The sequence below is a fragment of the Mercenaria mercenaria genome, chromosome 12, assembly GCF_021730395.1.
Source record: "Mercenaria mercenaria strain notata chromosome 12, MADL_Memer_1, whole genome shotgun sequence".
Lineage (NCBI taxonomy): Eukaryota > Metazoa > Mollusca > Bivalvia > Venerida > Veneridae > Mercenaria > Mercenaria mercenaria.
The window spans coordinates 41,974,943-42,000,410 of record NC_069372.1 but is presented as its reverse complement, the minus strand read 5'-3'; the positions used below and the strand labels follow the sequence as shown (position 1 = coordinate 42,000,410).

The window sequence follows — 25,468 nt, the reverse complement described above, 5'->3', positions numbered from 1 at the left end:
TGTGGAAACAAGTTAGTGGATTAATGATTGGTGTACACTTAGATATAAAACTGAAATAATGTTGAAAAAAAATGCAGAGATTTTCCAACTGAAGGATGATGTTATGTAAGTTACGTGAAAAAACACTGACATTTTGCATATATTTATGTGTTATAGAGTAGGACAGAGGAAGAGGAAGCGAAGATAAGGGAGTTGGAGAAATCATTGAAGAGAGAGAAGGAGAAAACAGAGAAGTTGGAAACAGAAATGCTCACTTACAAGGTAAGAATAAGACATGTTAATTTGTCAGTTTCATACCATGTTTTAAACTTGCCTTCTTTGTCATGGAACTCTAATGGATTATTGATGTTTGTCATATTTTGAAATCATCATTTTCGCTGTATCAGCATCATCGCAACCATCCTAGCTTTTATCATATTCATCATTGCTACCATCATCATTATTTGCAATATAAAACTATACTTGTTTTTATATAAAAAACACTGAAAACAACAACACAACAACAGCAATATGTATCGTTGTGAAGATAGTCATGATTTTGGTTTAAGGTGGTGGACTGGTAATGACACTTTGTCATTTTGATATGACTGAGACTATATATTCTCTGTTATGCAATTTCTGCATCCTTCTGCCTTAGTAGAAGTTTCTTTATAATATTCCAAAGAATGTCAAAATCGCTTAAAGGGAATGCATAAATGAAATAAAATGCTGATTGTCATTATCGGTCCATTACCTTAATTAGATACAGTTAAACACTGATCACTTGAGGTCTCAGGAGGATGAGCAAAAAGTTTGAGTTATCCAGGATTTTGAGTAGTCCAAACTTAGAAAATATTGGAAAAAATGGCAGGAGACCCAAGGAATTGCTTGAGGATGTTTATGTGCTTAAACTTTCAATGTACATTGTATGCTGTCTTACTTACAAATGAATATACCCATTTATATCCTATTGTGATTGCAGACAAAGTTGGAAAGACATGACAAACACATGAAGTCAATGGAGGAGACACAGACATCCTACCTTGATCAGATAGAGGAGCTCACACACAAGCTCACTCAGGCTGAGCTTAAAATAACCACATACGATTCCTCTAGGCTGGAAGAAGGTGCTAAGGTAAGTTGTTAGTATTTTATAACAATTTGTGCTCATTCAAGTTGAGCTTAAAATACAGATATGTGATTCTTCTATGTGGCTTGCAAAAGGAGCTTGACATTACAATTTGAGCTCATCCTGGCTGAGCATAGGATTCAAAAGTATGATTCTTTGAAGGTGCTAGGCATTACAGCTTGAGCTGATTCAGGCCAAGCTTAAAATACAGGCATACAATTTCTTCTAGATATGCAAATGCTGCTAGACTTGACAGTTGAGTGCACTTGGGCTTAGCTTGAATTTCAGACATGTTATTCTTTTGTTAAGCTTGAAAAGGATGCTAAGGTAAGTTGTTGATACCGAGCAATTTGAGGTCACTCAGGCAGAGCTTGTAACACCAACTTATAATACCCCTAGACATGGTAGAATACCTAGGATGTAAGATAAGACAGAGGAGCACAAACACAAGGTCTCATAGGCAGAGCTTAAAGTATAGACTTCAGTTCTTCTAGTCATGGAAGATCTAAGATAGATAACACAGAGGAGCTCAAACACAAGCTCACAAAGACATGGAAGGTAAAGGATAAGTTGAATATGATAGAAGAGTTTGAAGCACAAGCTCATGTAGACTTAAGTTTAAAATTCAGAATTATAATTTCTGGAGACATGAAAGAATGTCTAGGGTAAATTAGATAAGAAAGTGGAGTTAAAACACAAGCTTGCATAGGAAGACTAATATTCCACAAGACATGGAGGAAGGTCTAATATAAGACAAATGGGCTCACTCAGGCTAAACTTAAAATACAGAGCTATGATTGCTTTAAAGATGAGTTTGAAAAGTTTATATCATACATATAATTGCTGTTTTCAGACAAGTCAAGTTAGCCTGGAATTAGAGGAGAAGACAAATAAAGTTTCTGAACTTGAAGATTTTCTGTCAATGAAGAATAAAGAAGTAAAACAACTTCAAGAAAAACTTTCAGAAATGGTGTGTATAATATGTCTTTTCATTTAATGTTGCTTCATAATTTGTGCTAAATGCTTTGTTCATTGTCAAACACTTACTATTATATGGCTGCGAGCCTCACTCAGGGCAATGAATTCTTCATGTCAGGAAGCCATCCAGCTGGCATATGGAAGGCCAGTGATTGTATGAAGAGGCATCTAGGGTCTTCCTACAATATCAAAGCTGGAAAGTTGACATATTACCTATAATTGTGTGGTTGTGACGTTAAACCCAACAAAAAATAAAAAACTATATGGATCATAGAGTGAAAAACAGGAGCAGCCATGGCTGAGTGGTTAAGGCTGCTGACTGCAAGTCACTTGATCATCCAGTCTTTGGACTTAAACACTGCTAGGGCTGCCATGCTGGCTTGCAGAAGGTTGATGGTTCTACCAAAAGTTCCACCCATGTCTGAAATAACACCCAATGGAGTATCTGGGGTCTCTCTTCACCAGGAAAATCTGGAAAGTGTCTAAGGCCTGAAATAACTATGCAGAGAAATTCCAAGTATTGTTGTCCAACTAAAGATATTGTTATCTTTATTTTTAGAAAGATGAACTTGAATCAAGAAGTAACAAGCTAGAAAAAATACAATACAACTTTGAAGGTAAATGCACTCATGTTTTGTATATTTTAACAGGTTTGAATTATATAAACCATAGTAATTGTGAAAAAAAGAAGAAATTTGACTGTTTTATATATGAGAGTGGTTGAGTAAATCCACAAAATGAAATGCTAGCTTACAGATATAATACCCACTTATTTTTCATTCAAAATCTTAAATCCAGAAATTCATGACCCTATGAAATATTTGTTTTGGCCTAAACCAAGAAATTTTGTGTTCACAAAATCAAATGATTGCCAAGTAACCTAGCATCTCTTTATTTAAAAATAAAACAAATATTGTACTCTATTTACTGTGGTGTGTTTCATGTCATGGTTCATGAAGTCATTGCTGTGCTCACAGGAACAGATTTTCATGGTTGCGAAAAAAAAACAACATTTATTATAATGAACAGATTTAGGGTCCTATTAGTTTGGCTACATTTGGGTTCTAGTAGCATAATAGGTCCTTAGGCAGCCATAATAACTGTATATCATGTGTTTGCTTTGAAATATTTCAGAATTGACAGATAAATTAAAGGCCAATGAAGTGTTCAGTAACAACCTCTCTCTGGAGGTACAGAATCTCAAGTCACGTAATTCTGGTAAGTTTGTTTTATAGCGCATATGAAGTTTAAAGGGGAGGCTTCTGAGTCAGATGCTCGTGGTTGGGTTCGTCATGGAGGAAGACATGCAACTAGCTTACCAGATGTCAATGGTTTTACCCAGAAACCAGAAATAAAGTAAGGAAGGGCACTACGGATTTCCTTGGTCATTAAAGCTGTAAAGTTGCTACATAAACTGTAGCAGTGTCAGAGAAACAAATGTAGAATATTCTGAAGAAAAGAAAAAAACATCTTGTACTTTCAATACCAGATTTTATCATTAGGTACAAACCACAGAATTAAACCTTTCCATTGGTCAATTTCAAGACTGAGTTTGAATCAACTTATCAGATGCTAGATGTTTGAAACTGGTTTCCATGAAATATGTCAGTACTCGCAAATTCAAACATTTGTCTACTTTAAACAATTGTATTACAACTTAACCGTTGTACTAGTATGCTGTAAATTGATGGAAAATGCATTTGAATTCAGAGGAATATTAAGAGTGGATGTTAATCTTTAAAAAGAATTGCTTGACACATGTAATTGTAGACTTAGAGAGGCAGCTGAAGGACAACCAGGAGAGATATCAACAACTTAATGAAGAAAAATCGCATCTGGTAAGTCATAACAGTACTAATTACCCCACCCACCTGATTTACCATTATCATTGTCATATCATATATCATAGTTGCTACTCACCTAGGCTCGGAAAATATATGTATACATTTATATATCTTAAAATAAATGTAGATTAAAAATGAAGATTTAGCTCCCAAGGATAAATTAGATATTAACTTTTGCACCAGATATTATTTGGGTCCTGTTTTGTCCAGTTGAATTGGCTGACTTGGTGAGAAAAGATTCAAAAAGAAAAAAAGTACCAATAAGTTTATTAAAATTTAATTTTTTTTCGGAATAATTGGCAAATATTTGACAGAAAATTAGCATAAGCTGTTGAAGATATTATCTTGGTGAAAGAGCAGCTATTAATCACGCATTTGTTGTGGTGAAACCAGTTTTTTTTTGTAAAGTTAGCTTGCTTAACTTAAGTTTAAATTTTATAAAATGAGCACCAAATTGTATTTCATGAAGCTGAATAATTTTTGCTTTCTGTGTTGTAAAAATTTGGAAAGAACGCATACTTTAGACGGCTTTTGTCATTGAAATTAATTTTTTGTCGACACCCACTAAGTTTGCTAGATTATTGTGAATATTGTAGCTGAATGTTTTGTTTATATTGTACACGTTATTGTGACACGTTAAACCTTCTTGTTACACGTGTGAGCTTTAACCATTGTGCCTACCATCATTCAATCATCAGATCGTTGATTTTTCGTCTCGCCGATTTTTTCAGGATAATAATTGTATGCAAGAAACTTCCATGCACACTTTCTAAGATGATAAAATTATTGACTGGCATATTGTCCATTTTCCATAAAGGGTGATAAATGATTGATTTATACTGTTGATATTAAATGGCCTAATGAATTATTAATCTATATTGATTGAAGACAGTATATTATAGATTTATGTTGTGGATATGTTATGCCCTTATCTTTTAGTATAAAATGATACAGTATTGTTTTATGTTGTAAACATAGAAAGCCCTTTTGTTAGTAGAGGACCAATGAGTTATTGATGTATACTGCAGTTTCAATTAATTATGGATCATATCAATGCATTATTAATGGGGACATATTGTGGCCCCATTTTTTTTTTCATCTGAGTTCCTGAAATCTGATGACTAGCCAGTTTCATTTGCACACGCCCATGCTATACACAAAGCAGTATACTTTCCTGCCAATTTTAACGTTTCATGGCCAAGTAGTTTTAATTTGACAGTAAGGAGTACTGTTCAAGATATATATAACGCCATTTGAGAGATTATTCCTAAATCCGAACAGAAAAAAAATTACGGTGGTACTTTTTGTATATCCACAATTTTTTTGAAACTTGCTATACAATTTTTTGAAACTTGCTGATAATCTTTGACCGTGAATAGATGTTTTTCTTGTTAAGCAAATGACATTATATGGGTCACATCTAATTATAATGTTGTTGTTAATATGCATATATTTAAATGTCCTTTACAAGCTTGTTGGCGTTTTTAATAGTAGAATGCTTTGCAGAACTAATAGATGGATATTTGAATGGTGTCGATTGAGCACCAAGTTGATCTCCCACGATGACTTACGTCAGAGTTAGCAGTAACTTAGACCTACCCAAATATGGTGTCTTTAGGAAAATTGTAAAATTATACAAATCTGTATTCTTTGCTGATAATGTGTCTTCACATTTTAGTAAACATCGTTACAGAAGAAATACTTCATACATTTACAAATCACTAAGCACAAAAATGTTAGTTTTATGAATTGGTAATGCAATAATGTCAAGTGAATACATATCCTCTTTAAGAAAATATGGGTGGGGTATACATAGGCATCCTCGAACCTGTAATGATGTTCAATGATAAAGTGTTTTGATCATCCGTCCCATGTTGGCCTCTTTTAAATTGATGTGAAGAGTGCTACTGATTTATCTTTTGTTTTTCTCATAAGCAACAATGAATTTATATTTATTTATAACATAATGTCTTGTTTATTTACTTTCAAATACCTAAATCGATTTATTTACCTGCTTTTATTTAAGCGTTCTGAGGTAATTAAAAAAAAAAAATCAGTATTTTCTATTTATATGTATTTATTTTCTTAAACATAAACTTCCTTAGAATATACTGAGTAGTGTATTGGACTTTTTGGACTTACTTCAGTCGAAGTGGGCATATTTTACTTTTCATAAAAAGTAGCTCGAAAGGATTTTTATAATGTAGTTTTATTACATACATGCACTTTTTTCTGTACTTGTATATAAAATCTGCTCTGACACAAATTTTAATATAGAAATGGTCAAATATATTAAAATAACCTTTCTATTGTAATTTCTGTTGTATCCAACCATATCCCCTATCTCTGCCTTGTTCCTTTGCTAGGCTGAAATTCTTCATTTTTTAGATGTTTTTTGAATGATTCAGTTCCGCAGACTTGTAGATGTTTCCATCATTATTAATATATCATCACGTCATATTCATCTGAACTAATTAATCGTGCAAGTTTTTGGTTTTTGTGCTTGTAATTTTTTTTAAAGTTTTATTAATTTCTGGTAAAATTGGTGGTTATAACTAGTTTTTTATTTTAAATTATTAGTTTGTAGACATTACTGTATAGCAAAATTTTACAGTTAAAGGGGAAGGAAAGTCTAAGTATAAGTTTGTCTTTCTAAAAGTCATTTGCCAACCAGGCGTAACTCTGAGTTTTCAAAATTGGACCTCTGTGGAAAAATATATGGCTGGCGGTTAGAAATTTTAATTGACTGGCTTAGGAGGCGGCCATTTTAGTACTGATGACGTCCTGTACACACTTCTGAATTATTTATTTAGCAGGTATCCTTATATAGATATTTAAATTTAATTTTATATGTAAAACTAGATAGTTCCTTTCCAACTTATTGGAATTCTTTTTCGAAGAATTGTGTAATACTGTTTAAATGTGTATGTTGAAGTAAGTTCAATCCACCATTTGTTTTAAGTTTCTATGGAAGCAAAATGGCAGCCATTTTTATCAAATTTAAATATCTGTATCTTTTTCATTTTTGACTTGATTTTCTTTGACTGCTGTAAGGGATTTGAGACAGACAGAATTAACTTCAAAACAACTTTGCCTTTCACTTTAGTTTCTTCTATTGCCTTTTATGAAATTGAATATTTACAAGTACACACATAATTATGTAAGATTTTCGGAAGTGTAGAATTTGTATACTAAAACATTCCACGGTAAATATATGAGATACCTTGGTATATATTTCAGAAGTTGTAAATACATAATTATTAGACAAAAATCTTTTTTAATACAAAATTATTATGTAAACATTTTTCAAAAGTTTGAAATATATTGTTAGAAAAATCTGACACATAAAATGAGCTGTGCCATGAGAGAACCAACAAAGTGGCTTTGCTATCAGCATGAATCCAGACCAGCCTGCGCATCCACGCAGTCTGGTCAGGATCCATGCTGTTCGCTAATGGTTTCTCTAATTGCAATAGGCTTTGAAAGCGAACAGCATGGATCCTGACCAGACTGCGCGGATGCGCAGGCTGGTCTGGATCCATGCTGGTCGCAAAGCCACTATGTTGGTTTTCTCATGGCGTGGCTCAAATTAGCTGGTAGATACATGTAAAGTACAAAATGAAACAATTTAATTACAGATTTATCATTAGGTGTATATATTTTCAAGTGAAAATATCAAAATTTAAAAAAATGAGTTATATTAAGATAGTTACAAATGATTAGATGTTTAAAAAAACAACATATTTTGCAATGATGTTGGGCACAATGAACATTCTATATTGTGTATTTCGATTGTTTTTTTCCCTCAAGGAGAGCCAGGTTGCCGATATGATGAAAAATTCGGGTGACAGTTCAAATCAATTGTCAATGCTAAATGATCAGCTTGGACAGAAGAATAGGTTAGTTGTGCTTCCTGTTTGTATTTCACTCTTATCTACACTGAACTGTCTATCTGACATTAATGTTTCCAGTTCCAGTAGAACCTCAGATATGGACACCCCAAAAGTGTAAGGGTTTCTCTCTACAGAGGCAGATGGGCTGCCTTGGCCGAGTGGCCAAGGTTGCTGATTTTCAAATCGCTTGTCCCTTCTGTGCTGTGGGTTTGAAACTGTGCTTTGGTTGTATAATTCTTTCATGCAATAAAGCCATCCAACTGGGATAAGGGAAGTCGGTGGTTCTACCCAGGTGTCTGCCAGTGCCTGCAGGTATGCCCAGAGAGGCACCTGAAATCTTCCTGCACCATCAAAAGCTGGAAAGTCACCTTATTACCTATAATTCTATTTGTTTAAAAAGCAGTGTTTCATAGTTTCTTTTGGAAATTAAGGCAGCCACTGGCTGTAGACATTGTGCAAAAGAATAAAACCATACTGGCACAAGTTTTATAGTGGGTGTGTACTTGAAGTATATTTAGCAAAGAATTTTGATGGCAGATAGACAGTTCACAAAGCTTTTATGTATATAATTATGCATGCTAGTAAATTGGAAATATTTAGTCAAGTAAAAAAGCCAGATTTCGGTAAAGTGGACAGTAAATTTTGGTTTCAAAGAAAAAATACTGAAAATTAGTATGAAGTTTGTCCTTCTGTAATGTAGTCATTTGAAGAGGGTTATCTTCATTATGTACTTCAGTATGAAAAAAAAACATGCAAGCATGCTAAACTTAACTAGGTAGACCTCCAGATACAAAATCTTGAGGTGATGTGTTCATGTCCGGGCTAAATAATTATAATTATTATTCTCGGTAATGATTGACTAAAGACAATACCTGCTTGGTCATTTTATGCTGGAAGTGGCCTCCATGGCCAAGTGATTAAGGTCACTTCAAATCACTTGCCCCTCACCAATGTGGGTTCAAGCCTCACTCGGGGCTTTGAATTCTTCATGTGAGGAAGCCATCCAGCTTGCTTACGGAAGGTCGGTGGTTCTACCCAGGTGCCCATTCGTAATGAAATGATGTACGGAGGAGCACCTGGGGTCTTCCTCCACCATCAAAGCTGGAAAGTCGCCATATGACCGATAATTGTGTCAGTGCGACGTTAAACTCAACCAAAAAAAAAAAAAAAAAAAAAAAAAAAAAAATTAAGCTCAACTATTACAGTACTGACTGGTAATTATGATGTATTTTATCAATATTTTACTGAAGTTCGGCTTTTATCAAGTTTATATGCTATATGTTAACCAGGCAACATAAAATCATCTATACTGAAAATGTACAATGTAGACAGAAACTTCATATTTTCAGGCTTTTCTCAAAATATTGGTTGAAATAGGTTTCAAGGTTAGCCAATAAATGATGATAGATTGAGATTGGAGAAAAACATCTCGGAAGCTGTTTATTCGTTATCTATGATGGAGAGGCGTCAGAAACTATTGATACAGTGGATATTTCTACTGCTCGAGTGTAACACCAGAGGTGTAAGAAGAGTTTTATGTACAGTTATGTGCCAAATTAAAAGTCACAAAGTTTTGTCATAGACTTCAATGCATCGCCAAATTTTATAGAACATTCAAATGTCATATCAATATAAAATGTACTTCTGCAATACAAGTATATACTAAATACCTAAACCATGGTTCTACAAACTAATAAAAATCTGAGATTTTTTGTGCACATTTACGTTAAAGTGATTTCTCAATTTGTTTCAAGTGGTTCAGCTCAACTGCACGTAGGGATTGTTGGAGCTTTAAAAGAAAAACCCATGAACAACTTCTTCTCTTGAACTGTCTGATGGATGTTTGTAAAAACCTCCTTTCAAGATTGTGCAAATAGTTCTTTTTGACAACCTCTTTCATGCCATGATCATTATTCTGTCATATTTCAGGAAGAACGTTTTTTAGACCATAATTGTTTGCATTTAATCATACAGTGTGTCATGACATATTTAAGGGTTAAAAGTAGAAGGTCAGGCGAAGAACTTTCGAACCTTCAGGTTTCTGCTATAATAAGGGCCATTTACAGGCCCCTTCCCCATATCTTTCAATCATGCAGTTTCCCCTAAAATTTACTATTTGTTAGGATAATTTTTTTCCATTGGCCCAAATACCGTTATCTTTACATGGAAACCAATATATTCTTTACCCAAATTGCTTGGGCTCCTTTCCCACTTGTAAAAAGCTGATTTAGCCCATGAAATTTACAGAAGTCACTTGCATATTTCATTGTTGCTGAATGCAAAGAAATTGATAGACTAAACATAGACAGAAACAGACACATTGCTTTCAAATCAGTCTGTTTAATTGATGCAGGTCAAGGTCACCATTGTCTAGGTCTGTGGGTTCGAACCTGTTATAAGTCAATACTCTCTGATGACAGAAGGCCCTATCTAAAGTGTCTCGGCTTCTGCCTCTTCTGTCGGGTTAGCTGATAGTTATTTGCAGAGGATAAGTATTGATACATAATTTGAAAAATAGCATTAACAACTTATATTAAACAAAGAAACCAAAAAGATCTAAAATATTTGAAGATCCATTTTGAGTATAACTGGAAGCAAATATATGATAAGAATTCATTTTCATTTGAAACAATTCTCCTGGCTTTTGATTTGCTAAATTACTTTGGCTTGAGGAAAAACTGCACTACAGTCTCTGATGTTTGATGATGTCAGCAACAAAATACATTATGCAAATCTATGGAAATCTCTTAAAATTCAGTTGAATAGTCAATTAATGATGCCAAAGATGGAGTCGAGAAATATGCAGTTGAAGATAGTAACTTGTGTAGGAGGAATTTAGTGGGTTATGAAATACAAGAAGTATTGTGTAATGGATTGTAATGGCATGTTTTATTGGATGTTATTGAAGTCTGGGGACCTCTTTTGCTAAGTGGTCAAGGTGGTTGACTCTTTGAACCTTTTGTTCAATACCTGTGTGTGTGTTTTTTCAAGCCCTGCTAGCATCAGCATGTGAGTAAACACCCAGCTGTCTTATGGAAGATTGGTTGTTTTACCAAGGTGTTCATAAAGCCCACAGAGGCTCTCTACCTTAACCTTTAGCATGCTAGATAAATTGTCGTCTGCTGGAAATGTCGTCTGCTAAAATTGTAAAGTTCATTCAATTTGCTCCAAAATTGGAAAAAATATTGTCAGAGTAGCAAACAGCTTGGAACCTGATCAGACGCCGATTTAATCGGCGTCTGATCTGGTTCCAAGCTGTTTGCAAAGGCTGTTAAATTCGCCTGCAGCAGGCTAAGGGTTAAAAAGCTAGGAAGTCACCGTATGATCTGAATTTGTCAGAGTAACTGGAAACATAACAAAACGAAACAGAGTTAATTGAATTCTGGTAGATTTGGCAAATTGATACATGCATAATGACAGGGTATTGATTAATTATACAAGAACTAACTTTGTAAGAGGGAAAGTTTAATATACATGAAGGTTTTGCTTGATGTTTACTTGAGAGTTTGAAATTTCCAAATCTTTTAATCTGTGTATCAAATTTTCTTTATATATATATTGGTATTCATTATAAAAGTTGATTTACAGAAATGGCCTTCATGTTGGAAATGTCAAACAACCAAACATTGAAATCTCTTGACATTCAGTAAGATCTTCAGTTAATGATAGACTGAACAGAGTAAAGAAAACATCACCTTTAGTTGATATCACTTGTAGCTGATGGGATGCGTAGGGGGAATTGATTGGATTTGGATATAATAAGATGTATAAGTTGTGGAATAAATGGGACATTTTTTTCTGGGATGGTGCTGAATGTCTTGCAAGATTGACAGGAACTATATATTGAATAATGAGAAGATTTTGGGATCGGCGAGAAAGGAAGTTACAAACAAAACTTAAGTGATGTTTGACGTTGCTTTCGATTGGTGTGGTGTTGTTTGGTAGGGAAGAGATTTTGATTCATAGTGAAAATTTTTAGAGGTTTTGAAATAGTTGGAGATACTTTTATTAGAGGTAAAATAAAACTATAAAAAAACCAAAACTAGAGGCAATTTTAGATTAAGCATTTTTTTATGTCTGGAATTTTTCTATATCATTTGATTTTGTAAATCACTGTAGTTGTTTTACACTATCAAAAATTCTGTTTCAGAAAATATGAAGTATATTATTGTGACAAGGATAAATAAATATATTTGAATTTGCATCCATAGGAAAATGTTAGAGTAGGTTGGATTTGCTTCCATTATTTATGGAATATTACAAGGGAGTCATGATTTTCAGTGTGGAAAATACAGTGACCGGTGTACAGACATAGTTCTGTTTAAATATCTCCTGATGTGATTGTGTGTTTGAGTAGCTATGTTTTGTGATATTTATGCATGTGTATACACACACACTATGCCAATATGCACCTGAGTGAAAACACACATTTTGTAAAATTTACCAGTGCTTCTACACTCTAGCTTCATGTTAATATAGAGGATACAGTTGCCGAGTTACTGTGGTAAGAAGCATGTGAAATGTGGTGTGATGAATTTTTCGATTATTGTATGTGAAAAAAATTATGCTCTTTTAATGAAATTTGTTTCTGATTTACATGTTTGCATGACTAAGTGATTGTGAGCAGTCACTAAAAAAGGGACCTTTTAAATACATTTTTTCAAAAACTGTAAGTTTATGTCAATATTACTCAGTTTACAGGGATTTTATACCTTTTTTGTTTATTTCATATTTCCATACAAAAGTCATAGATTTTGGCTGAATCTGTCAAATTTTATGCCAAATGAAATGAAATGGACACTTGAATTATTTGTATTACCAGTCTTCAAATAAAGTTAGTAACAAAAAAATTAATGACATGGTCCCTTTTTACCTGGCAACTCACATTTTTGTCTTCAGAAATTGCAGGTTGTCAGGCAGGATACCCTTGATACCAAAATTTATGATTATTTTTCTCATTTTCAGAAAACTAGAGGAAGTACAAGCCGACTTGTCGACTTCTACTCAAAAATGGCACAACCTAAACAATAAATTTGAAACAAGTATGAGAGAGAAAGAGAGAGAAATAGAAAATTTGGCAGCTAAAAATGATGAAATTAAATCTACCTTGACTAGTAATCTTGAAGATGTGGTAAGTTGAGTTACTTGACTCATTGATAATTTATTGGTATTAAAAGAAACTGATTTTTTTATTTTTTGAATCTTTATAACTTTTTATACGTGACCCCTATCTTAGTTAATATAAAATGTTTCAAAATTTAGAGAGTACAGTTAGAGATGTATTATAAATAAAAATTAGATACAAGACAGTTATAAAGGAATTAGGCTATAATGGAAAACTTTGAAAATCTCTTCCTCAGAAACTACTGGCACATTTTAAAAACAATTTTACTGACATGTTCCTTGAGAGTCATTTTGATTTTTTTTCAAGATAAACCTGTCACCAGTGAAGGATGCTAGTTTTCTTGATATGGCATTTTGGAAAGCTTTTGAAAACATCTCCTGAAAATGCTTGCCCGATCTTAAAATGCTGCATTGATTCACATGAATGTTCCTCAGTTGGCCTTTCCAGAATTGTTCAAGTCGGTTGTGAAACTTAAGTGAGCGATCTCTGGCCATCATGGTCTTTTTGTCTTCATTGCTTTCATTTACCATTAAATTGAAGACAGTTAGCTTCTGTATTTGAGATTTATTTTTAGATTAGAGAGATGCAAATTGCATTTCAATTTATCTATATCCCCCACATATATCTATATTTTATAACATTATACTAAACTTTTGCTGTCTAGTCTTTCATTTAAAGTCAGGGACAGGAGGAAAATCTCGTGATTAGAGACTGTGCATTGATTCTCTTTTAAAATATAAATTCTATTTCAACTATTCTTTTACAGCAAAAGGAACTTGACAAAACTAAAACAAAAATTATTAACATGGAAAAAGACCATGAAACGGAAAAAGAAACTATTTTAAAAAGAAAAGACAATGAAATTACTGAACTTAAACAACAACTAGAGGTGGCCGCAGAAAATGTCAGTAAACAGGAGATACAAACACAGGCTCATAAACAGGTGCTTGACCAGATCACCATGGAAAAAGAGGCAGTTCAGGTAAGGTCTAGGTCATCCAGAAAAGAAGGGATATAATATTTGTCGTTAGCATCCTGGTCACGGCACCAAAATATCGGATCACCATGTTAGGTAAAGATAAGTTTATTTTGAAAAGAGGGGAGGTAATTGTGTTAGTCTAAATTCATGTTATAGCACTTGAATATTAGATCAGCAGAACAACACCAAGCTAGATCACCATGGACAAAAGAGGCAGTTCATGGAAGGTGAAGGTCCTGATGGGAAAAGGAGGGGAGATAACTATGGTTTTTGCCCTGTCCGTCCATCCATCTGTCCATCACACTTAATTTCAGATCAATAACTGGAGAACCATTTTAACTAGAACCTTCAAACTTCATAGGGTGACAGGGCTTATGGAGTAGACGACCCCCCCAACAAAGGTCAAGGTCACAGGGACCTGAACATGGAAAACTATTTCCGATCAATAACTTGAGAACCACTTTACCCAGAATGTTGAAACTTCATAGGATGATTGGTCATGCAGAGTTGATGATCCCTTTTGATTTTGGGGTCATTCTATTAAAAGTCAAGGTCACAGGGGCCTGAACATGGAAACCCATTTCCAGTCAGCAACTTGAGAACCACTTGACCCAGAATGTTGAAACTTCACAGGATGATTGTTTATGCAGAGTAGATGACCCCTATTGATTTTGGGATTACTCTGTTAAAGGTCAAGGTCACAGGGACCTGAACATGGAAAACCATTTCCAGTCAGTAACTTGAAAACCACTTGACCCAGAATGTTGAAACTTCATAGGATGATTGAACATGCTGAGTAGATAACCCCTATTGATTTTGAGGTCACTCTATTAAAGGTTAAGGTCCGTGGAGAAAAAATGAAAATCCCTTTCTGGTCAATAACTTAAGAACCATTTGACCTAAAACCTTTAAACTTTATAGGGTGATAGGACTTACAGAGTAGATGACCCCTATCGTTTTTGGGGGTCACTCCATCAAAGATCAAGGTCACGGGGACCTGAACATGGAAAACCGTTTCCAATTCTTAACTTGAGAACTACTAGGCCTAGAATGTTGAAACTTAGTGGGATGATTGGACATGCCAAGTAGATGATCCCTATTGCAGCCAACTATCAATGTCTCTTTGACTTTCACTCCTGTCAGCTATTGACTTCTTGCCTATACGACTATGCATTGGGTGGGGTGGGGGGACATGGCTTTTCTTCAAAAGCATCTTCTAGTTGTTCCAGCTTGCATCCTGGTTGCATCTCCAAAAATCAGGTAACCACCAAGAAAGAAGCATTATTTTAGTAAGAACCTCAGAATTTAGAATCTAGGGGAACGTAATTTGGGTAGCATACGAGCCTCGGAGAGGCGAGTTTGCTCCCAGATTAGATTCCCTGTCCGAGGTGAGTTTGCTTCCCAAATTACGTTCCCTGAGATTCTCCCAAACATGATGATAACCGCCGGTAACATACGCATGTTTATTGTCGAACTGATTTATCTCATGATTAAAAACATTAAACTGAATGCATTTTTAAAATATCTTAAATTTAAGATATTTAAAATATTTGAAAATATTTTCCCTCAATTGAGTCTCCCTAAGAAATATATTAAATTATGCATGTTCAAATCAGAGAGCCCTTTTTCAAAATTCAAATAAACTACTGAATGAAAAGTTATAAAAAATTGCATCAATACACACTGAAACATTCTTTATCAATTGGTGTAATTATTTTTTAAAACAAAAAATTGTGAAGTAGAGTTTCAAAAAATAATTTTAACTTACTGCCAAAAATTTGAATTTGCCAGGAGGAGCTAACAAGGTCATGAACCCTGGAGAATTGGAGAATGTAAACAATTCCCACGTGGCTAAGGCTTCATTTATCAGTGGAATTAACACCTAGAGCATATTGTAAAGCTTTACCAGAAAAGTCATTTTTAATTGTTTTTAACTGAATAGAATATCATGATAATCATTTTTGCAGTTATATTAAAAGTATTAAATCTAGACCTCTCTACACAGACAGATGTTTTTTTCACCAATAGACAAAATTCTTATTAAAGTATTCAAGTTTTAAATCAAGATTTGGAGACCTAAACTACAGAAAGACAGTGACAAATTATTTCAAATAGCTTATCATTTTCAAGACCTTATCACAGCAACACTTGCTAATTTATGTGTATTGTTCTACATCCCAGAATTGAATAGTTTATTATTTCTACATTTATTGCTAGATTGTCTCAATTAATGGGCCAGAATCAGCAATGACAGAAAAGCTAAATGAATGTTTGATTTTGAAGTTTCACTTAATTAAGAAGTTAAAATATCAGGAATGCTAGTTAAAAACCTGTGCCTTTAAGACTATGAGCGATACCTGTGTGCAATGGAATTTAGAGCATGGCTTACCATGCAGCTGGACAGCTGTAGTGAAGGAGGCCGAAAAAAATATAATGGTATTTGTCAGTGAAAAATATGGTTTTTTCAGGGAAAAGTTGGGGAATTTCATTTTCTCAGCTAAATTGCAACCCTGATGCAACTCTAAGTAGGTCAGCCTCTTTATAATGCTCATCATTGTGAAAAAATTGATATGCATGTGTTGAAAAAGGTAAGATTTCAATATATTCTAATAGATTTTCACTGCCAGCTTAAACATTGCATACATATTTTTTCACTGTTTGTATTATGCTGGTAAATTTTGTTTTCAGTTTGAAAAAGAGAAAGTTGAAAAACAAGTAAAGAGATTAGAATCTGAGCGTGATTCATTGAACAGTGAACTGATACAGCTAAAAGTTGAGGCAACCAAATCACAGACAAATGTTGACCAGGCAGCGCAGGAGAGGGCTAAAGCAGAGGAAAAAATTCAAGATATTACAGAAGAAAAAGAAAGAGTAGAGAAAATGCTTGCAGGAGTAAGTTCTGAAGTCTTAGGATTTTGTTTAGAATTTTTGTTAATTTTATAGAAAAAACAAAACAAATAATTTAAACAAAAGAACTGTTGGAAGAAATGAGCCGCGCCATGAGAAAACCAACATAGTGCGTTTGCTACCAGCATGGATCAAGACAAGCCTGCGCATCTGCTGGTCAGGATCCATGCTGTTTGATTTTAAAGCCTATTGTAATTAGAGAAACCGTTAGCGAACAGCATGGATCCTGACCAGACTGCGTGGATGCGCAGGCTGGTCTGGATTCATGCTGGTCGCAAACGCACTGTGTTGGTTTTCTCATGGTGCGACTCAAATATTAAATTGGCGAGCTGAGAACCAGTTTAGCTAGCATACTGAGCCTGAAGAGACTCTTTAATTGAAAGTTGTATGCAGCTGTAGGTAAATATTGTTTCCCAATATGTAGAGTTTTAATTTAAGTATTGAATTTGGAATGCGATATATTTTAGCTTCAGAAAAGTAAAGATGAGGCAGTGTCAGAAAGGGAGAAGATCACGGCAGAGAAGGACCAGTTTCAGAAAGAGACCATGGAAGGAAGGGCAGCTCTGCAACAAAAAGACATGCTGGTAAAATATTTGCTTAAATTTTTGCTTACTTGAAGAAATAAGAAACAAAATAAAATAAAAAGATATTTCCACTTGCAAAATCAGCTTTTTTAGCTCACATGTCACAAAGTGACAGTGTGAGCTTTTGTGATCGCGCAGCGTCCGTCGTCCGTCCGTCCGTGCGTAAACTTTTGCTTGTGACCTCTCTAGAGGTCACATTTTTCATGGGATCTTTATAAAAGTTGGTCAGGATGTTCATCTTGATGATATCTAGGTCATGTTCGAAACTGGGTCAAGTGCGGTCAAAAACTAGGTCAGTAGGTCTAAAAATAGAAAAACCTTGTGACCTCTCTAGAGGCCATATTTTTCAAAAGATCTTCATGAAAATTGGTCAGAATGTTTACCTTGATGACATCTAGGTCAAGTTCGAAACTGGGTCACGTGTCGTTAAAAACTAGGTCAGTAGGTCAAATAATAGAAAAACGTTGTGGCCTCTCTAGAGGCCATATTTTTCATGGGATCTGTATGAAAGTTGGTCTGAATGTTCATCTTGATGGTATCTAGGTCAAGTTCAAAACTGGGTCAGCTGCGGTCAAAAACTAGGTCATTAGGTCTTGAAATAGAAAAGCCTTGTGACCTCTCTAGAGGTGATACTTTTGAATGGATCTTCATGAAAATTTGTCAGAATGTTCACCTTGATGATATCTAGGTCAGGTTTGAAAGTGGGTCACGTGCCATCAATAACTAGGTCAGTAGGTCAAATAATAAAAAAATGTTGTGACCTCTCTAGAGGCCATATTTTTCATGAGATCTGTATGAAGGTTGGTCTGAATGTTCATCTTGATGATATCTAGGCCAAGTTTGAAACTGGGTCAACTGTGGTTAAAAACTAGGTCAGTAGGTCTAAAAATAGGAAAACGTTGTGACCTCTCTATAGGCCATATTTTTCATAAGATCTTCATGAAAATTGGTCAGAATGTTTACCTTGATGATATCTAGGTCAAGTTCGAAACTGGGTCATGTGCCCCCCAAAACTAGGTCAGTAGGTCAAATAATAGAAAAACCTTGTGACCTCTGTAGAGGCCATATTTTTCATGGGATCTGTATGAAAGTTGGTCTGAATGTTCATCTTGATGATATCTAAGTCAAGTTTGAAACTGGGTCAGCTGCGGTCAAAAACTAGGTCATTAGGTCTAAAAATAGAAAAACCTTGTGACCTCTTTAGAGGCCATTCTTTTGAATGGATCTTCATGAAAATTGGTCAGAATGTTCACCTTGATGATATGTAGGTCAAGTTTGAAACTGGGTCACGTGCCGTCAATAACTAGGTCAGTAGGTCAAATAATGAAAAAACCTTGTGACCTCTCTAGAGGCCATATTTTTCGTGGGATCTGCATGAAAGTTGGTCTGAATGTTCATCTTTATGAAATCTAGGTCAGGTTCAAAACTGGGTCACATGAGCTCAAAAACTAGGTCACTATGTCAGATAATAGAAAAAAAAACGATGTCATATTCAGTTCAAAACTGGGTCATGTTGGGACAGTTGAGCGATTCAGGACCATCATGGTCCTCTTGTTTCTCTAAAATTTGGTCAAAACTTTTCCAAAATGTGTGTAAGGTTTTAACAGAGAGTAGAAATTTCATCAACATAAAAGCTGTTACACCTTGATTCAGTTTAAGTATTTGTACCATTAAAAGTATAAATTTTTTATATTATACTGTGTTAGTTTGCTTAATTTTAAGTCTTGATCTTGCAATGAGAAATGTTCCCTCTTGTAACAGTAACAGGTAAATTGACAACCAAATAAAATAAGTGGTAACTCCCTCAACACTTAAAAATGGATCTTGGAATATACTTTATTAGTAATACATTTTGTACTTCTACGACAAAATTCTCATTTTCTGTATTGAAAAATTATCACCTTCAGGTTGAAGAGTTACAAAAGGAGGTTGAGAGATTAAAACAGGAGTCTAGTCAACAACAAGAGACGATCAACCAGTTGTCACAGGCAACAGAGGATTCTGGGACAATGCAGAAGAAACTCGCAGAACAGATGTCGATAGTAGAGATGTGGAAGAAAAAAGTCACTGACCTTGAGGCAGCTTCGCAGGAGGCAAAGAAGAAATCTGAAGAACAACAGGGCGAAGTAAAAGCTATAAAGATAGAATTGTAAGTACTTGCTGAGATTTTAGGCTTTTTGTGATAGTTTGAACTCTATCTTTCCCTTTTTATGTGCAGTTATGACTTACAATAATATTTAACCCTTTCATTTTCTTATTCAGTCATGTCTGAACCAAACAAATTAGTTTCCAAAAATAAAGTCATGTTCTTCATGTTTCTGAGTTGCAATATTTCACTGCATTGACTTTACAAGAAAGCAAAATCTTCCAGTAACAAGTTAGCCCGCCCGCTTACCACAGTAGGTAGAGCGTTGGTCTACGGACCGTGGGGTAGTGAGTTCGATCCTCGGGCGGGGCGTATGTTCACCGTGACTATTTGATAAACGATATTATGTCTGAAATCATTAGTCCTCCACCTCTGATTCATGTGGGGAAGTTGGCAGTTACTTTCGAAGAACAGAATCCAGAAACACTGGTTAGGTTAACTGCCCGCCGTTACATGACTGAAATACTGTTGAAAAATGGTGTTAAGCCCAAAACAAACAAATCCATTAACAAGTTGTTATTGTATGTTGAATAGGAATTAGTTAAACAGTTATACATTCCTTTTCAATGCTGCAAGTGCTAATTATCTTTCTTCTGATAAATCAGATTGTGCAGTGATTAGTTAAAGATTTATTTTTACCAACCAATCAAATTGCTTGTTACAGGGAGGAAGCTCAGGAGACTGTGACTCTGCTTGAAGAGAATGTGAAAGATCTAGAACAAGAGAAAGACAGTCTAACATCACAGTTACAAGGTGCTTTAGAGGCAAGGAAAGAACAAGATAAGGTATGTCACCATAGTTTTAGAAACTTCATATAAAAATTTTGGCAATGTAGAAGGTTTTCTCCTTCCTGTGCACTGTATGAAGCCTTTTTAGATTGTTCCATAATGGATTTTTAGCTCACATGTCACAAAGTGACAATGTGAGCTTTTGTGATCACGCAGCGTCCGTCGTCCGTCGTGCGTCCGTGCATGTGTAAACTTTTGCTTGTGACCACTCTAGAGGTCACATTTTTCATGGGATCTTTATGAAAGTTGGTCAGAATGTTTATCTTGATGATATCTAGGTCAAGTTCGAAACTGGGTCAACTGCGATCAAAAACTAGGTCAGTAGGTCAAATAATAAAAAAACCTTGTGACCTCTCTAGAGGCCATATTTTTCATAAGATCTGTATGAAAGTTGGTCAGAATGTTCATCTTGACGATATCTAGGTCAAGTTCGAAACTGGGTCAACTGCGGTCAAAAAGTAGGTCAGTAGGTCAAATAATAAAAAAACCTTGTGACCTCTCTAGAGGCCATACTTATCATGGGATCTGTATGAAAGTTGGTCAGAATGTTCATCTTGATGATATCTAGGTCAAGTTTGAAACTGGGTCAACTGCGGTCAAAAACTAGGTCAGTAGGTCTAAAAATAGAAAAACCTTGTGACCTCTGTAGAGGCCATACTTGTGAATGGATCTTCATGAAAATTGGTCAGAATGTTCACCTTGATGATATCTAGGTCAAGTTCGAAACTGGGTCACATGCCCTCAGTAACTAGGTCAGTAGGTCAAATAACAAAAAAACCTTGTGACCTCTCTAGAGGTCATATTTTTCATGGGATCTGTATGAAAATTGGTCAGAATTTTTATCTTGATGATATCTAGGTCAAGTTTGAAACTGGTTCAACTGCGGTCAAAGACTAGGTCAGTAGGTCTAAAAATAGAAAAACCTTGTGACCTCTCTAGAGGCCATACTTTTCAATGGATCTTCATGAAAGTAAGTCAGAATGTTCATCTTGATGATATCTAGGTCAGGTTTGAAACTGGGTCAACTGCGGTCAAAAACTAGGTCAGTAGGTCTAAAAATAGAAAAACCTTGTGACCTCTCTAGAGGCCATACTTTTGAATGGATCTTCATGAAAATTGGTCAGAATGTTCACCTTGATGATATCTAGGTCAGTTTCGAAACTGGGTCACGTGCCTTCAATAACTAGGTCAGTAGGTCAAATAATAAAAAATCTTGTGACCTCTCTAGAGGCCATATTTTTCAGTGGATCTGCATGAAAATTGGTTAGAATTTTTATCTTGATGATATCTAGGTCAGATTCAACACTGGGTCACATGAGCTCAAAAACTAGGTCACAATGTCAAATAATAGAAAAAAACGACATCATACTCGGTTTAAAACTAGGTCATGTGGGGACAGGTGAGCGATTCAGGACCATCATGGTCCTCTTGTTGATTAATTGCATAGTTCATTTTCAGAAACCTTAAGACAATTAACAGTATTTTGCACATGTATAACTTACCAAAGAATAACTGCATCTAATTTTCCTGCCCAAAGTTCTAGGACAGATATGTTCTCCTGTGTTCTGTCTACAAAGAAAAAAGACCTAACCAATCAAATGTACTACATGTATATGCGAAAATAAAATTAATACTGTTTTTAACTTGAAATGAATTCTGCTGTTGATTTGCAAATCACTGTCTGCCAGTAGCTTATGTAGAACAAGCCGTTATTGTTGCACATTATCCAGAAAAGCTGGATAGGTTAACTGATCACTATTGCCTATCAGAAATACAGACTAACCTCTGACTGTGTCCTCTTAGAAACAGTTTCCTCCATACACAGACAGATGTTGTTTTCCAAAATAGAAAGAATTCTTAGTAAATTAACCTCTCCAGAGCAACAATTTCTGTACAACAAATTAATCAGCATTTTAGTGTTTCCAGTATTGTTAGCTGTAGAAAGGTTGTACTGTACTGTTGAAAAGCAGCTAAAACCTTTTTCAAACAAGTTAATCATGTTTACAGGTGCTGGGATTGAATCAGAAACTGAATGAGGAGATAGAATCCATTCAACAAAGGTCAGTTTGTTTTCTCTATGTTTTCTTGTAATTAGTTTTAATATAGCAAACAATATTTTAGTATGGTCTGATGTGACTGATGTGACAGTGACTTTTCTTGTGCATTTTTTGTATGAAGATGCATTTTATAAAGAAGTGTGATTTCAGGTTTGTTACATAATGTGTTAGGATTGCAAAAATTGTATTGTATGTTTTTTAGCTCACCTGAGCCAAAGGCTCATGATGAGCTTTTGTGACCGCTCAATGTCCGCCGTGCGTCATCAGTCGTCCGTCGTGCGTCGTGTGTCAGTCGACATTTTCTAAAAAAATCTTCTTCTTTAAAACCACTGGGCAGAATTACGCCAAACTTCACAGGAATGATCCTTGGGTGGCTCCCTTTCAAAATTATTCAAAGAATTAAATTCCATGCAGAACTCTGCAGCTGAAAGGAAAAACTTTAAAAAAATCTTCTTGTCCAAAACCACAGGGCCTAGGGCTTTGATATCTGGTGTGTAGCATCATCTAGTTGTCCTCTATCAAAATTGTTCAAATTATGCCCCTGGGGTTAAAAGAGGCTCCACCCTGTGTTTACTTAGTTATTATTTGAGTTATATAGGAAAAAATACTTAAAAAATCATCTGATCCTATTTCCAAGACTGTTTAATTATAATTACCTGATGACCCCAAGTAATATGATGTCACTTGACTGTGACCTTGACCTACTGACCTACTTTCTTGTTTTTTTTAGATACAGTCTTGAAACAGGGGTGTAAAATTCTTTTTCATGCCACTCGCCCTGCAGGACTAGTAGCTAGTAAAATCTACTCGCCCTTAGTGAACAGTCACTCGCCCTAATAATTGACATTTTTAATAATATGAATGTATTAAATATCAGTTATTTTCATTTTCTCAAGACTTATTTCCCGAAAAATAATTATTTTGAAAAGTGTCCTAAAAAAAAATATGGACACAATAATCGTCATCCACCTACCCATCTTGAAAGCAAAAAAAAAAGTTGACAATCATCGGTAATTATTCTGTTGATAAACTAAGTAATTGTCCTTGTTTTCATCATCAGTTAACATCCTCTCAAAGAGCTAAAAGGAGTGTGTCTGTATCATGACATCTGAAGTGGAGATCAAAGCGGTATTGTCGCACGAGATTGTCATGGCATTACGTCACAGTTACAGTTTTCGCGCCATGTGACACATCGCTGTCTGATCGTACCGCCTTGATTCTTTAAATTGATGAGAAGCAGAAGTCAATAAAAAAGTTTCTTCCTTAATTTGTTATTAAAAGTGAAAGTGCAGTATCGCGTATAAACTGACAAGTAAATGTCTCAAACGATAATAGTGGAAATCCTACCTCTGTGACCTGTTTGCCCTCAAGGAATTTACATTATCGTTTGAGAGGAATATTTTATCAAAAGGTACATGTACAAAGATTCATTTAAAACTTATTAAAAACCGCAACAACATCATTTTTAGCTCATCTGATTTTTTGAAAAAAAATGATGAGTTATTGTCATCACTTGAGCGGTTGTCGGCGTCGGCGTCGGCGTCGGCGTTGCCTGGTTAAGTTTTATGTTTAGGTCAGCTTTTCTCCTAAACTATCAAAGCTATTGCTTTGAAACTTGGAATACTTGTTCACCATCATAAGCTGACCCTGTATAGCAAGAAACATAACTCCATCTTGCTTTTTGCAAGATTTATGGCCCCTTTTGTACTTAGAAAATATCAGATTTCTTGGTTAAGTTTTATGTTTAGGTCAAATTTTCTCCTAAACTATCAAAGCTATTGCTTTGAAACTTGGAATACTTGTTCACAATCATAAGCAGACCCTGTACATCAAGAAACATAACTCCATCTTGCTTTTTGCAAGATTTATTGCCCTTTTGGACTTAGAAAATCAGTTTTCTTGGTTAAGTTTTATGTTTAGGTCAGCTTTTATCCTAAACTATCAATGCTATTGCTTTAAAACTTGCAACACTTGTTCACCATCATAAGTTGACCCTGTATAGCAAGAAACATAACTCCGTCCTGCTTTTTGCAAGATTTATGGCCCCTTTTGGACTTAGAAAATATCAGATTTCTCGGTTAAGTTTTATGTTTAAGTCAACTTTTTCTCTTAAACTATCAAAGCTATTGCTTTGAAACTTGCAACACTTGTTCACCATCATAAGCTGACCCTGTACAGCAAGCAACATAACTCCATCCTGCTTTTTGCAATAATTATTGCCCCTTTTGGACTTAGAAAATCATTTTCTTGGTTGAGTATTATGTTTAAGTCAACTTTTCTCATAAACTATCAAAGCTATTGCTTTAAAACTTGCAACAGTTTTTCACCATCATAAGTGGACACTGTACATCAAGAAACATAACTCTATCCTGCTTTTTGCAAGAATGATGGCCCTTTTTAGACTTAGAAAATCATGGGTAGGACAATATTTCTATTACACAAAAAAAATCAGATGAGCGTCAGCACCCGCAAGGCGGTGCTCTTGTGTTTTATTTTAAAACCAAATTTCTATTCACGTCAACAAGGTCACGTAACCTATTCCGCCGCACTAACAGAAACCTTTTTACCAAAAAAAATCGTTTTACTCAATGTGTTTAAATTACTGCCGCTTTTTCATTATTTAAGATTTTTTTATTCTGTTTTTTGTTCTTTCTGGTCAAAAGTCTGACTTTTATGCCCATAGTATGTATCCCTTATTTTCTCTTAGAAAGAAATAAGTAATTAAGATCGCGCTGTTTGAAATTTAACAAATGATTATATGAAAATTCAACCGTTTTTATACAAATTTGCCTACATTTCCGTCGATATTTTATTGAAATCTTAACAGAATTCAAATTGTATTACTTCTCAAGCGATGTTGAAAAAATGAAGCGATAATGTTAAAAAATGAACGCACTATGCGCGTTTATTGTGTTCGTGTCGATAATCAAAAGTAACGGCGATGTAAATTAGATATTACGATAGGTAGCACGTGCTCTCGGAATGGAAAATTACCGGCATGACGTTTTGATATCTTTACGATTCGCGGGTAAATTCCAGTCGATCAAAGTAGCAACTGA

At 34.9% G+C, this 25,468-nt stretch overlaps 1 protein-coding gene across 10 annotated transcripts in view; it reads left to right on the top strand.

Moving 5' to 3' along the window:
- The window catches only part of LOC123535133 (CAP-Gly domain-containing linker protein 1-like), a 105,230-nt gene that overhangs the window by 51,826 nt on the left and 27,936 nt on the right, over nucleotides 1-25,468 (top strand). For all 10 annotated transcript variants that reach the window (XM_053519844.1, XM_053519840.1, XM_053519842.1 and 7 more), the window contains 14 exons: nucleotides 157-261; nucleotides 962-1,114; nucleotides 1,962-2,078; nucleotides 2,646-2,703; nucleotides 3,221-3,304; nucleotides 3,857-3,924; nucleotides 7,741-7,829; nucleotides 12,789-12,954; nucleotides 13,715-13,930; nucleotides 16,616-16,819; nucleotides 17,302-17,418; nucleotides 19,326-19,567; nucleotides 20,229-20,349; nucleotides 22,360-22,412. In XM_053519844.1, the coding sequence (XP_053375819.1) occupies nucleotides 157-261; nucleotides 962-1,114; nucleotides 1,962-2,078; nucleotides 2,646-2,703; nucleotides 3,221-3,304; nucleotides 3,857-3,924; nucleotides 7,741-7,829; nucleotides 12,789-12,954; nucleotides 13,715-13,930; nucleotides 16,616-16,819; nucleotides 17,302-17,418; nucleotides 19,326-19,567; nucleotides 20,229-20,349; nucleotides 22,360-22,412 (1,793 nt within the window). The remainder of the gene's footprint in view (nucleotides 1-156; nucleotides 262-961; nucleotides 1,115-1,961; nucleotides 2,079-2,645; nucleotides 2,704-3,220; nucleotides 3,305-3,856; nucleotides 3,925-7,740; nucleotides 7,830-12,788; nucleotides 12,955-13,714; nucleotides 13,931-16,615; nucleotides 16,820-17,301; nucleotides 17,419-19,325; nucleotides 19,568-20,228; nucleotides 20,350-22,359; nucleotides 22,413-25,468) is intronic.